Source organism: Parasteatoda tepidariorum, chromosome X2, assembly GCF_043381705.1.
Source record: "Parasteatoda tepidariorum isolate YZ-2023 chromosome X2, CAS_Ptep_4.0, whole genome shotgun sequence".
Lineage (NCBI taxonomy): Eukaryota > Metazoa > Arthropoda > Arachnida > Araneae > Theridiidae > Parasteatoda > Parasteatoda tepidariorum.
The window spans coordinates 55,790,246-55,803,153 of record NC_092215.1 but is presented as its reverse complement, the minus strand read 5'-3'; the positions used below and the strand labels follow the sequence as shown (position 1 = coordinate 55,803,153).

The window sequence follows — 12,908 nt, the reverse complement described above, 5'->3', positions numbered from 1 at the left end:
GATACTAGTAAAAGTTCGAACCAGTTCAAGAAGACATTCCGAAAACCGCAACATCAGCTGAAAGTTGATAGGAAAAAAAAAACTTTTGCTTCTTTGTTAAGAAGAATCATATTTCTCCTTGAATGAGGCAGGGTGAGATCAATTTGTTGACGATAAAATCCAGAGTAGCACTGGGATAGGCAAAATCAGCGCTTTTCGAAAGGAAGGGATGTGGTTTCAATTGGAAAACTTTTAAATGTCGAACAGGAATCTGATGATGTTTTTCTCTTTCTTTTTTTTTATGTCATAGAAAGCTTTATTTTTCTTTGAATTCTGAGTAGGAGGGTGGAAAGGTCGAACATCTAAGTAGATCATCGTAAACCATTCGGGGTGTGAGAACAATTATTCATCGACGATAAAATGCAACGCTTTCAGGAAGGGATGAGGTTTTTCCGAAGTCACAGCCGGTCTCCGCTAAGCTTAGTTTCTGGGATAGAACTGCGTAAGTTTCCTCCAAAGGTTACCTCAACAAGCAACTATGCTGCAGACTTGTAATAACAGCTGGTCTCCGCTAAGCTTAATTTCTGAGATCAAAATGCGTAAGTTTCCTCCGCTAAGGAATTATCCTGGCGTCTGGTAATAACAGGGCTACATCTCTGTTATCATTGGTGTATTCATACTAAGAAATGCAGTCAAAACCATAATAAGTTATCAAAAGGTTTATTAAAAGTTATGCTGGTTTTTAATTCTTTTATTAATACAAAAGCATTTATTATTTTTGTATTACATATATATATATATTAATACATGATGTATTTACTAAGTCAAAAATCGATTTTGATATTTTTCAGTAATTTTATTTCAAACACTCACATATTACACTAAAGAAGCATAATCATGCATATCTAAGCTAGAATATTTTTATCAAAGCATGTTTGAACGATGCAAACTTGAAAAATCTGAGACTTTGATAAAAAAAAAAAGAACAAACTAATATTTCTTAACAAACTCATCCTTTGACAGTAATTAACGACGGAACATTCTTTACTATTATCTTACACGCATTTTCAGCCAATATTTTTTTTTTTGATCTGCCACCTTTCACATTGAATCTTGTCAACTTTCCTTCTTACTTTTTTGTCAAAGTTTTGTACAACTAATTTACCTTAAAGAGCTTTCTTCCAAGAACTAATTATTTCGCACACTTCTATCGCCTTAATTTAAAATGAAATTCTATCCCTTGTTATCGATCAAACTTGTTTATAAACTAGGACTAAAAAATACCGTTACTAGAACATTCCGTATTTAAAAATGTATCGAANTATATTTTATATATATATATATATATATATATATATATATATATATATATGCAGCGCCCCACGAGTAGTGAAACTACTGCAGTGTACTTTTTTCGTAGTTTGTAGTGTAGTGTGCTACTTTTTTAAATAAAAGAAAGGTAGTGCGATACAAAAAAAAACAGTAGTTTGTAGAGATTCCTGGCAACTACTTTTAACATTAGTTAAGAATAGTAACACTGCTCTAACGCAACTAATGTTTCGAATTTGATGGGTACAAATCTTCGCGGGTTCATCAGTGGATGCAATGAAAATGACCCTATGGTTGCAGCTGAGCGTTAATAGAAATTACGCATTTAAAATCACGTATAACCAATATATAAACTATTCATTACGAAAAATGGATAATTAATCATAATATGGATAATGGAACGATTGCGTGAAATAGATAATTAATAATGATATAAATAAGTAATCACTTCACTTCTTCACTTTCACATTCGAATACACATTCGTGAAACATTGGATGTGAATTCTAAGGAAGGGAACATAATTTTGATGTACTTAATTTCTTAGAGGAAATAAAAGGGCATTAAACTATAAAAAAATTGCAAGTATTTGATAGTTTCGCCTTTCTTAACTTAAATATTCGCTATCAGAAAAAGGCATAAAAAGTTGTTGGTTAAATGATCAAATTCGGGAAAAAAATGCTTTGGAATAACAAACTAACTCGTGTAAACATAAATAAATAATTCTTAATTATTCCTTTATGTTTAACGTAAGCCAATTTCTTATTCAAAACCATTTTGAACATAGGTGTAAATTAAGTTCTCTAGAAAAGATCATCTCCTCAAAGTAATGAAGTAATTACTAAATTCCAAAGTAGTTTGTAGTCACTTCATTTAAAGAAAGTATTCGTAGTTGTGGCTAATTACATTTGGATTCTTCTGATTTCAACACTTATTTCAAATTCTTTTCTTCTTAACTTATTAGTTTATTGAATTTGGAAACGCATGCAATTCAAGCTTAGTTTTCAGGTAACTTGCATAAACTCAAATAAATAAAACTAATCACAAACGTGACTAAATAATATTTTACTGAAATACTTCAAAAATTTAGCGAAAACTAATGCATTTGAATTAGGATGCACTGAGGCAACACACGCTTGCTGATGCAAACAGAGGAACTACTCGCATAGTCTCTGCATGTATAGGGCTAAATTGGGTGTCACCGGGCCAGAAATTTATGTGTAAAGTAGGGCCACATTTTTCATAAAAATTTTTGTATCTTTTCAAAATTAAGAAAGCCTTAAGTTAATAATGATAATGTTGCTGTTTCTAATGCCACTTGTCAGTACCTGCAAGCTTGCTTGGTGAAACCAAGCTAATTTAGGACAGATGGTTATTTTCTTGTTTTTCAGTGGCGCCATCTATGGCTAAGAATGCGACTACAGCCGCACTATCACATCACAGCCCCTTTTAAAGGGTAGCAACATTCATACATCCATTCATTCATTCATCCACACATCGCAATTTTGTCCTGAACCAGAGAACGATCAATTTCCTATTCAGTATACCCCCAGAGGTACTGATTTGTTATGGAAATTTGGAGGACTTTGTGATCCAACAGATTTGACGCGCACCAGTCACCAGTCACGGGGAATCTTCGACAAATGGAGATAGAACTCCCGACCTCTTGGACATGGGCCCAACGCGTTACCAATCAGGTTATCTCGATCTTATAATGATAATGTTTAGTTGGTAACCAACCATTAATTAATTTGATCAATGCATTATAAATAAATTTAAAATACGATATAAACTTGAAAATTCAACATACATAAAGGAATAAAAAATTAGAATTTCTAGAAAAAAATAGAGCTAAAATTTAAAATAAGCATGCGTGTTGTATAAGTAAATGCAATAGTAAATTTCACGAAGAAAAATTATTCAATAAATAAAAAGTTCGTCTCTTAACATGAGTAAAATTTTCAATCACGTCATCAAAAGAGTGAGATTTCGTTACCTTCTACACTATAGATCATAATGCTAGAGTAATTTATTTAAAAATTCTACTGATCACCAAATATTTCCTTTTCACCGAGAAATGTAAATCTTCTTTTACTTTAAAATTTCACAGCTACCACTAGGATTTTCGATACCTCAGACCAATATTGTAACTCAAACATAATTTGCTTAATTTTATTTTTTTGACATTATATCGTTACTTTTATTAATATATATTGTTGCAACAACAATATTAACCTATTAAAATAGTGATTTGTCTATAACGGGATATAATTCATTGTGAATTTCTTACCTGAATATAAAGACACGGTTTATCCAATACTGAGAGTCATTTCAATAATTTACTACTAAAATACATTAACTTCGTTGCATTTTTTTAAAATAATGCTCTATTTTCGGCAGTTTTTTCCTTCTCCACTACTTTGCTTTTTGTTTTTCAGCTCCACAAACATATTTCCAATCCATATTATGAACAGTAATTAAAGTAAATCTCTAACTTTTTTTCGAGTTCCTTTCAAGAAAATTTTTATTACAAAAAAGTCTCTATGCAAGTAATAAACCCGGACTCATCTATGCAAAAACTGATGACTACAATAAAATAAATATTATTTCGCGTAAAGAAGGTGAACAAAACAAGAACTGATTGAGCATTGCAAGCGAATTTCTTCCCCTCCCCCTTTCTCTCTCTTACTTCTTTGTGTTCAATAAATTTTCTAAGAAAACAAAAATTTACTAAAACATGAAGTTCACAAATTTTTGTCATCAAATGCCACATTAATCTTTTAAGCGTTACAAAGGAATTTTTCCGAACTTACAGATACAGGCTTTCCTGCATCAAAATATCAGTTTCTCCATGTTACTGAATGGGAAAATAATGAGCAGCAGAAAATTTCTGTAAAATTTTACACATATTATTGAAGATCTAGAGAAAAATAATCTTAATTAAGGTTTACACTTGGAGGGTTAATAATGCCAGTTAAAGGTTTTTTTAGAAATTAATTCATATTTTAGTAACCGCTTTCTTTCACTGTCGCATTTCATGTTAGTTCTTGACGGGACCCTTATTTATCCAGCGATTGTGCGGCAGAATTGTTGCTATATGAAATTGTTGCCATATGACTGAAAAGGAATCAATAGTAATTAAAAGTCGTTTCATTGGAGTCAGTAAACTAGAATAAAAAAGAGTGCATGATGTCAGTGGGGGTCCTGGGTCAAAAGTGTACCGCGAATAAAGTTTGGATTGCGCTTGATTATTTTTGCCGACTATATATATATATTCAATTACCATATTTAGATTGAATAAATTAATATATGGCATGTAATTAACTTAACTAACTTTTATGATTAACTAATTATTTTTAATGTTTAATTAAATTGTTTCACTGCATGTTTTTTATTCGCCTTCGTGGGTTCAATCTTGCAATTGAAATTCCCATTTCTCTCCGACAAGCTAGAGTGCAAAACGTTTAGCTGGATGACAATGAAAACAATTTTTAAAACAGTTCCTTATTTTAAAATGCCAACACACTAAAAGAGATGCTAGAAAATGGTCGAGTATTGATTGAAACCAATTTTTGATGAACATAATAAAGACAGTATAATTAAGTATTGGATTAAAAATGTCACACACAGTGAAAACTATTTCCTGTAATAAGTGGAATCTTGTAAAAGCTGTTGTATTCACTCATGATTCTATTGCCTCACTCGATACCTGTTTAAAAAGTAATTTCCCATAGCCAATTAAAGTTGAGACATAGAGCTTTCACATTCCATGAGACGATGAATTCCAAAATGTTAGTGGCTTTAAATAGAAAAAGCACCCTATGACCAAAAAAGGAAGTATTTACTGCAAAGTAGTATTACTTTATATCGAAAATTGATATTCAACTTCGCGCTCAGGTCATCGGGCTTCCAAAGCAGGGAAGCTATCCCTTCTGCAGAGGATCAAAATTGCGATGGAATGTCTTCGGAGTTTGGATAATCTTCAGAGATGTTTCCCAGACAGTCCCAATAGCCCATTGCACAGCTCTAGTCCGACGCAAATAAAGTACCTACATTATGTCAAATTTGAATTATGGGGAAATGGGGAGAACAATTCCCATTCTTCCAGCATGTGGTTCACGCTTGTTGTGAGAATTGTCCGATTAAATTGATGCAGTCGAGAAAATATGAGGAGAAGTATATTTTTCAGCAAAAAACTCACCATTCAGGGTTTTCTTTCCTTGCCAGAGATCGGAGGTGTGGCAACTTTTTGCAGTGGGAATGCACCCTAAGTCAATCATCTTATTTTTCTTTTGCTGCTATCGCCATCTGTGCTTATCTCTATACCGTCAACCATCCATAACCATGACTCTTGTTTACCCGTCACTAATCATCCATCCTAAACTAAACCACAACTAAAACCATCGATACACTGAAATGTGCCGAGATATGAAATAATTGTTATTATTTATTCCTAAATTGTACGTTGTTGATGTGCTATATGATCAATGAATATAATATGCGATGTCTTCATTTTAAGTGGAAAATAAATTTGTATTAGTAACGTTGATACGCCTACTTTCAAAAAAAGTATTACTAAAGTAAATAAAAATGGTAAGGAAATGTCTATTAATATGTGACATAATGTTTATTATACCCTTCCCTGAATTTACTTTCTGAATCATAAGTTCAATGTGAAGGCAGCTTTCCTCTATATTGAGCGAACAATCTGTTAACTTAGTATTTTTGTGTATGGAATAATCTTTAGGTGAAACTATGTTTTTCCGTTTAAATTAGCTCAATTATTTGTTCAAATTGTTGCTTGAATTACTTACTGATTGCTTTATTTTGCTTTTTGTACCACGGTACGAAAAATATGAAACTTTCAGCAAAAAAATCTAGTGATATAAACTGTATGAAAATGTTACTTATGGTAACGGTATTGCTAGTATTTCTGATGTGTATCCTAAGAGAATTGGAGTATATGTTTAATTATTAACTTTATTATCCTTTACTGACCATACTATTTAGTTTTTATTTAACTTTTTAATGGTAATTTTACAGCAAAGAATTAGTGCTGCGGTTCTCAATGAACCAGCATCCTATCTTTGCTGTGAACTGGGGCATTATTATTCTTAAAAGAGAAATTATGCCCAATTTATTTGACATCTTGATAATTTGATAACAAGCCCTGTTTTCTTTCAATTTTGTTAACTTAAAGTTTATTTCTTCCTTTTTTTTGTATTTTGTGCATAAGTAAACAAAGTATTTATTTGAAAATGTATAGGTTCAGTAAAATCTAAAACTTACCCTACTTTTAAGGCTTTTTTATTTTTTAAAAAAATAATTACCTTCGCACTAGATTAAATTTCTGTCAGCTAAAACCTGCATGAAATTATATGTAAAATAATTATAGAAACAACATTCATAATTTAAATATCAAATTTAAAAATCGAAATTAATAACTTTCGTTCTTACTGAATTTGTTACACATTTTGCCAACCATGACCCATAGGAAATTGTAACTATTTTATAGATGGTTATAGAAAATTAGAAAGCTCTTATGACTTGAGTAAAAAAACGATAATAGATAAAAAATTAGGAAATTGGGTGAGAAGGAGAAGGAAATAGCATGACCAAAAAAATGAAATTTCCCCCCCCCCCCATTTCTAAAAAAGAAGAAAGTATATATTTCTGTATATATTTTTAATTTCATTATTTTTTTTTCTTTCCTTTTTATCTTTTTAAACTTATGTATTATGCGTGATCGTTTTTTTCTTCTTTTTAAAACTATTTCTAAAAAATATTTTTTAAGTTTGGTTTTGTAAGCAGTTAAAAAAAAAGCCGTTTTGTAGTGAATCAGAAAACGGGAATAATCAGTTATCCGGAATAGCGATGGTCCCGATCGTTCCGGATAGTCGGTTCTCTACTGTACTATTAATTTGGTAAATTAATCCTTAAATTTGCTTAACCAGAAAACCTTTTAATTATTGTTTCTTACTACCTATGTTAACAAAATGTTACTACCTCTGTTACAATTTGAAAGCAGTAAATGAAATAGCACTAAAATTAAAAAAAGCTGAGATAAGCATTCAGGAGGTAAATATTTAATCTCACCTTTTCTGACCTGCAGACTCTTAGGCTTCTTTATCCAATCTCAGGACCGCTGGACTGTAAAATATTTTCTCACTTTTTTCATAATAAGTGCATGAACTGGAGAACCTGTGCATACCTTACACATATACGGTCCTCAAAAAATGTAGTGACTCATTTTCTCTTGGTCGTCTATTTTGGTGTTCCAAGTGTATTTAGTTTATCATAAATTCTTTTTTAAAACCTTTTTTTAATGCTTTGATAAGTCTGTAAAATCAATAAAAAATATGTATAATACTGCTTTTAAATAATCATTTACAAGGTACAAAACTTAATTCATGCTAAAAATAACTGATTTGAGTAATGTTTCAATTGTTTCTCCTTTGCACACCAATTTTTTTTTTTTTTGCAAAACTTTATGAAAAGGATGGCAGACCTTGTTTCTTGATATTCCAGGCAGGGCCGGATTACCCATTAGGCCGGCCTGAGCCCCCAATGATTAAAGGCCCCCTTAAAAATGGATCTTTTGAATATAAATTGAGAAAAATTAAGAAAAACAATGATTTTTCGAAATGTTATGATTATTTTTTAGTTCTAATTTAATAAAATAAAGTAAAATTTAATTTATTATTATTTATTTTAATTTTAAATTTTTCTTTCTTAAATGAAAAGATGTATAAATACTTTTATATTTGAAGAAATAAAAAATATACGAGAAAAATTTTAGTCTAAGGGCCCCAAAAATTTTAATGGTCTAGGGCCCCACGTACGCTTAATCCGCCCCTCATTCCGGAAGCTGTTTTTTGCTTTATATTGCAGGCAATTCAGATCAAAGTCAAGCTGGAAAAGTTATTCAGTATGTCAGCCAAGTTAAAGCTAGAAATATTTAACCATTCCTCAAAGTGATAAGACTTAAGAAGGAATATTTAGTCTGTAAAAAATCCAGACTTACTTCTCTTCTTAGTCAAAATACACTTGAAAGAATTTGTTGATCGGGAAGGTAAATCAAAAAAATCTTTTACCTAAATTTTTAAAAATGCTAAATCGTTCACTCAATTTGTTTTAAAAATAGATTAATTTATGATATTGTAATTTTAATGAAAGAAGGTTACTCCCATAAATTTTATTTGAATTATGTGTACATTTATTTTTTTTTATAATTATTGCTTCTTTTTTGTACTATGCCAAGGTCTGAAGAAGTTTCACGATTTTTGAATTTCTGAAAGTTGGCAGGTCTACCTTTTCAATGGTAAATTGATGCAGCTACGACATGTTCAGTTATTTTTGTCAGTGTTGATGTTGTAATAATTGTGATACAACAGAAACATCATCTAAAAAGTTGTAGTAAATTTACAGTTTTTAGAGATTTGCAAGATTTTAATACATAAAACTCTTTAACACATTCAATTTCTCATCTCTAATTGGATTGTAAGTAATGTGAGGCTACAGATTATTTTCTGTTGAACTGATTTAAAGCTTTATTTAGTGGATTAACTTTTCCAGAAAGAGGCTATTTGATTTTATGCTACTAAGCGCATCTTATTTTTAATTTAATTGATATTAAGATGGCTGAAAAGTACTTAATCAATTTTATCTTTTGTGTTACAAATACATTAATTATTAATTACAAGATAATATAAATTATTTAAATATGCTTTAGTTATGCTGTTAAAATTGATAAAAATGTAATAACTTTAAGCTATAACTTGGTAACCTTTCTATAATTCAACTTTTGAGAGAGAAAAAGGAGTAAAATTAAATTATGGTGGGCAGTTGCATTACTTTGAGACAAGTGAAGTATTTAACCTTAAAAATGTTCTTGTATTTGTGCTAAAACTTTTGCTATTTGGGAGAAAAGGTGTTAGTTGTTTTATACAGTCCTTTTCCTTCAATGTATTCCGTGGAAAAATTAAGTAAAGTTAAATTTCTGATAATTATTTTTGTTGGTAGAAGTTAGATTTTAAAATTTCCCCTTTTATATTTTTATAGAGTTTCCTTGGTTTTGGGCAAACTGCGGATATTGACATAGTTCTAGATGGATCCGAGTCTAGAAAAATGGCTGAAATTAAAACAGAAGATGGTAAAAAAGAACGACATTATGTTTATTATGATGGAGAATCAGTTTCAGGGAAAGTGAGTAGAATATAGTCAAATAATACCATTAATTTAATAAGATCTTCTTTTAGTACTTGAAAATTTTTTGGCATTTTAATCTTATTCAGTGTTTTAATGTGAAGGACTGTTATAATATTTCAGTGTTTTATCGCAGACCAGTGAGATTAGTAACCTGGACTATTAGCTTAATTTTTGCATCGCAAAATTGTAGCAGTCAAACAATTTTTTTGTTAAGTTTGTTTCTGACTGTTCACATATTCTCTGCAATTAAATATATTTTGAGCCTAAACCTTCTTACATGTAATTAAAATTTATATTCTAATACAAATCTTAAACTATGCTTTAAAAAATAGAAGACGTTAAAAATGTATTATAATTAAAGAAATGATTTTTTTTGTCAAGAGTTTTTATGTTTTTTTAGTTTTTAGAAATCTCACCCTGTTTTTGAGAAAGGGTGAGAAATTCTCACCCTTTTTTTTTCTATGAGGAAAATACTGAGTAACCAAATGTTAATTTTAAAATTTAAGTGTCCGATCTCTTTTTCCCAAAATTTACCATGGATAAGTATTGTATTTTTTTTGTTTAGAAGTGATTTTTTTCATATTTCAAGTTATAACTTTCTTTTATTGAATTAAACACTATTTATGCCTCATTGCTAAGATATTTTGTTCTTATATTTTAAAGTGCCATTTTTAAAAAAATCAACTGAAATTTATGGCGCGTTAACTCAATTAAAATCTATCTATATTGTTTAATGCAGATTTTGATGATTGCCGACAAAGCATGTGATTTCTTCAGATTCCATAATGAAGTACCACTGTTATTAAAATATAAGCATTTTAAAATGTCTAATTTTTTCTCTTTTTATTCTTAAAATTTTTTTAAATAATATTGTTTTGCTTCTATTTTTTATTATTAAATTTTCAGATTAATGTCACTTTAAAGAAGCCAGGTGTTAAATTGGAGCATCAAGGGATTAAGGTTGAATTTCTTGGTCAAATCGGTATGTACAATATTAAATCTCTATTTTAAAATGGCTAATAAACCATTGGAAATGAAATTATGGGGTTCAAGCACTGTTTAAAAATAATCTTTCTGTCCTTAATATTCTAAATAGAATGCTAAGTTTTATTTAATAGAATATATGTATATTTCAAGGTTCCCGCAGCCTTGAAAAGTACTTGAATTTCATTTTGATTTTCAAGTGCCCCAAGAAGTACTTAAATAATGCTAAATCCTTGAAAAATTCAAAATGATCTTGAAAAGTATCGGAAACTCTCTAAAACCGCCCTATTGCCCGCATTTCTGTGTTGAACTCACAAACGCACATAAGGGGGAGATAATGACTTTCCTACCTTTCAGAGAATGACATGATGCTCTTCACCCTTATCAGTTGTTCACATCACAATTTCTCTCTTTGGTCCTCTTTCCCCCCCCCCCCTGTAGTAGCCTCCCGAGAAGATGATGTTCAAGAGAAAAAGGGTGGAGCCTCTGCAGGTTCGTTGCCTTGACAACCACGACTTCCGCCATAGAGCAGAAAAGATTTTTAAGCAGTTTTGTTTGACCGCCGATATTTGAGTTCTTTTAATATGCTGATTTCAGGAATTTCAAATATTGTGAGCTGCACCGGATTCTGCCAGAATCGCGATTCTTATTCAGGCGATTTTATTATCAATCGTCGATTTTCATATTTAACTGATTTAAAAGTTACGTGTTGCGATTCGTTTTCAGGTGATTTAAAAATCGTGCTCGCAATTCCCATTGATGCAATTTTAAAATCTAATATCACTATTGGTATTTAAGCGTATGTAAACTTCAATATCACGGTTCGTATTTCCGCTAGTTTAAAATCCAATGTCTCTATTTGTATTCACGCATTTTTGAAATCCAATATTGTAATTCGTTATCAGGCGGTTGTAATAAACATAGATTTTCATATTTATATGCGATTTAAAAACTAAAACTTGCTATTCGTATCCACATTATTTGAAAATTCAATATTGCAATTTGTATTTTCGTGTTTTTAAAATCCAATATCGCGGTTCTTGAATTAGTCACTATAAAGATGTGATATTCTTTATTAGTAAGTAGTTTAATTAAAACTGTTAGCTCAATAAAGTTAGGTTAAATTTGAAATGTGTCTGATTTATAAATATATGTTTGTTTTATGTTTTTGTGTCATATTTACCAGGGTTGGGTTTTTGCTGTCAAAAACTGGTTTTTGACATGACAGTGGTAAAAACCGTGTTTTTACCGGTAAAAACCGTCAAAAACCTACTGTTTTCTTAAATTTATGGCATATAGCGGACAATATATTATTTTCTACTCTAATAATTTCCTTTATAAATGGATGTTATAAATGATTGCTACTGATTTCGCAACTACAGTGTAACGTCCCTTTCCCGGAAGGGTCGATTTCCCGGACACTTTTTAACAATCAAAATAAACAAACATCTCTCCATCTTCCCCTTTCCTAAAAAAAAAAAAAAAANATCTTTTGACACATTTTCTCTTTTTCTAGCTTGCACTGAACCTCTGATTTATGCATCGAACCCATAAATCACCAGAAAGGGGAAGTGAAGATCTACCAAGACCATTGAGTGGCCGTTAGTGACGCTCCTCCCTTGGAATGTAGGAAAAAGAGGGAGATTAGTTTTCAAAAGACCGCAACTGAGTCCACACTCTCCCTCCTTTCCCATGCAGGTGGCTAGTAAAAGAGGCATTTCCTGGAACCTTTTTATTGAAAGAAGAAATACTGTGGAAAAGGGTAAACGGGGCAAGCGTTAAGGTGGGGGGGGAGTCAGAATGGAAAATTTGAATAGGTCTAAAAGATTACACGTCCTTGAGAAACAAAACATTCGTTCTTCTCCATACCATGCAATATTTAGGAGGCGGGGGGGAAGGGGGTAACATTCTTTCTTTCAGTCATAAAAGAAAAAATAAAGAGAACCCGATCAGCGTGTCCCGCCTTTATGCTTGATTGATAGCCAATGATTGGAGAGAAAACAATAATTTGTTACTTCCCCACCCTCAACTTAAATGATCTCCTCTTTACACTTATTTTCTTTCACAAATAAGGAGGAAATGAATTTTTCTCCTCCACCTACCCACCTTAATGAATGACGGGAATTTCCCTTTCTTGCTTGAATCATTCTAGTTAAAAATGGCGGATTATTATTTTCATATGTCAATTTTTTTTAGTTTTCTATATTTTAAGCAATAATATTTTTTTTCTAATATTTCATATTTTATTGATTAGATATTCTAATACTAAAACATTATTCCCCTTAAAAATAATGTTTATTTATTTTTTGCTTCTTAGATTTAGATCATTTTAAGCTTTGTTCCAGAATGACATGAATTTCCCCTTCCTGCTTGAATTGTTCTAGTTCAAAATGGCGGATTAATATTTTCA

At 30.9% G+C, this 12,908-nt stretch overlaps 1 protein-coding gene across 1 annotated transcript in view; it reads left to right on the top strand.

Annotated features, from left to right (window-relative positions):
• Positions 1-5,622: 5,622 nt before the first annotated feature.
• The window catches only part of LOC107453377 (vacuolar protein sorting 26), a 29,177-nt gene continuing 21,891 nt past the window's right edge, over positions 5,623-12,908 (top strand). Inside the window, exons 1-3 of the mRNA XM_043041341.2 lie at positions 5,623-5,899; positions 9,368-9,511; positions 10,421-10,496. Coding sequence (XP_042897275.1) covers positions 5,897-5,899; positions 9,368-9,511; positions 10,421-10,496 — 223 coding nt within the window. The 5' untranslated portion in view covers positions 5,623-5,896. The remainder of the gene's footprint in view (positions 5,900-9,367; positions 9,512-10,420; positions 10,497-12,908) is intronic.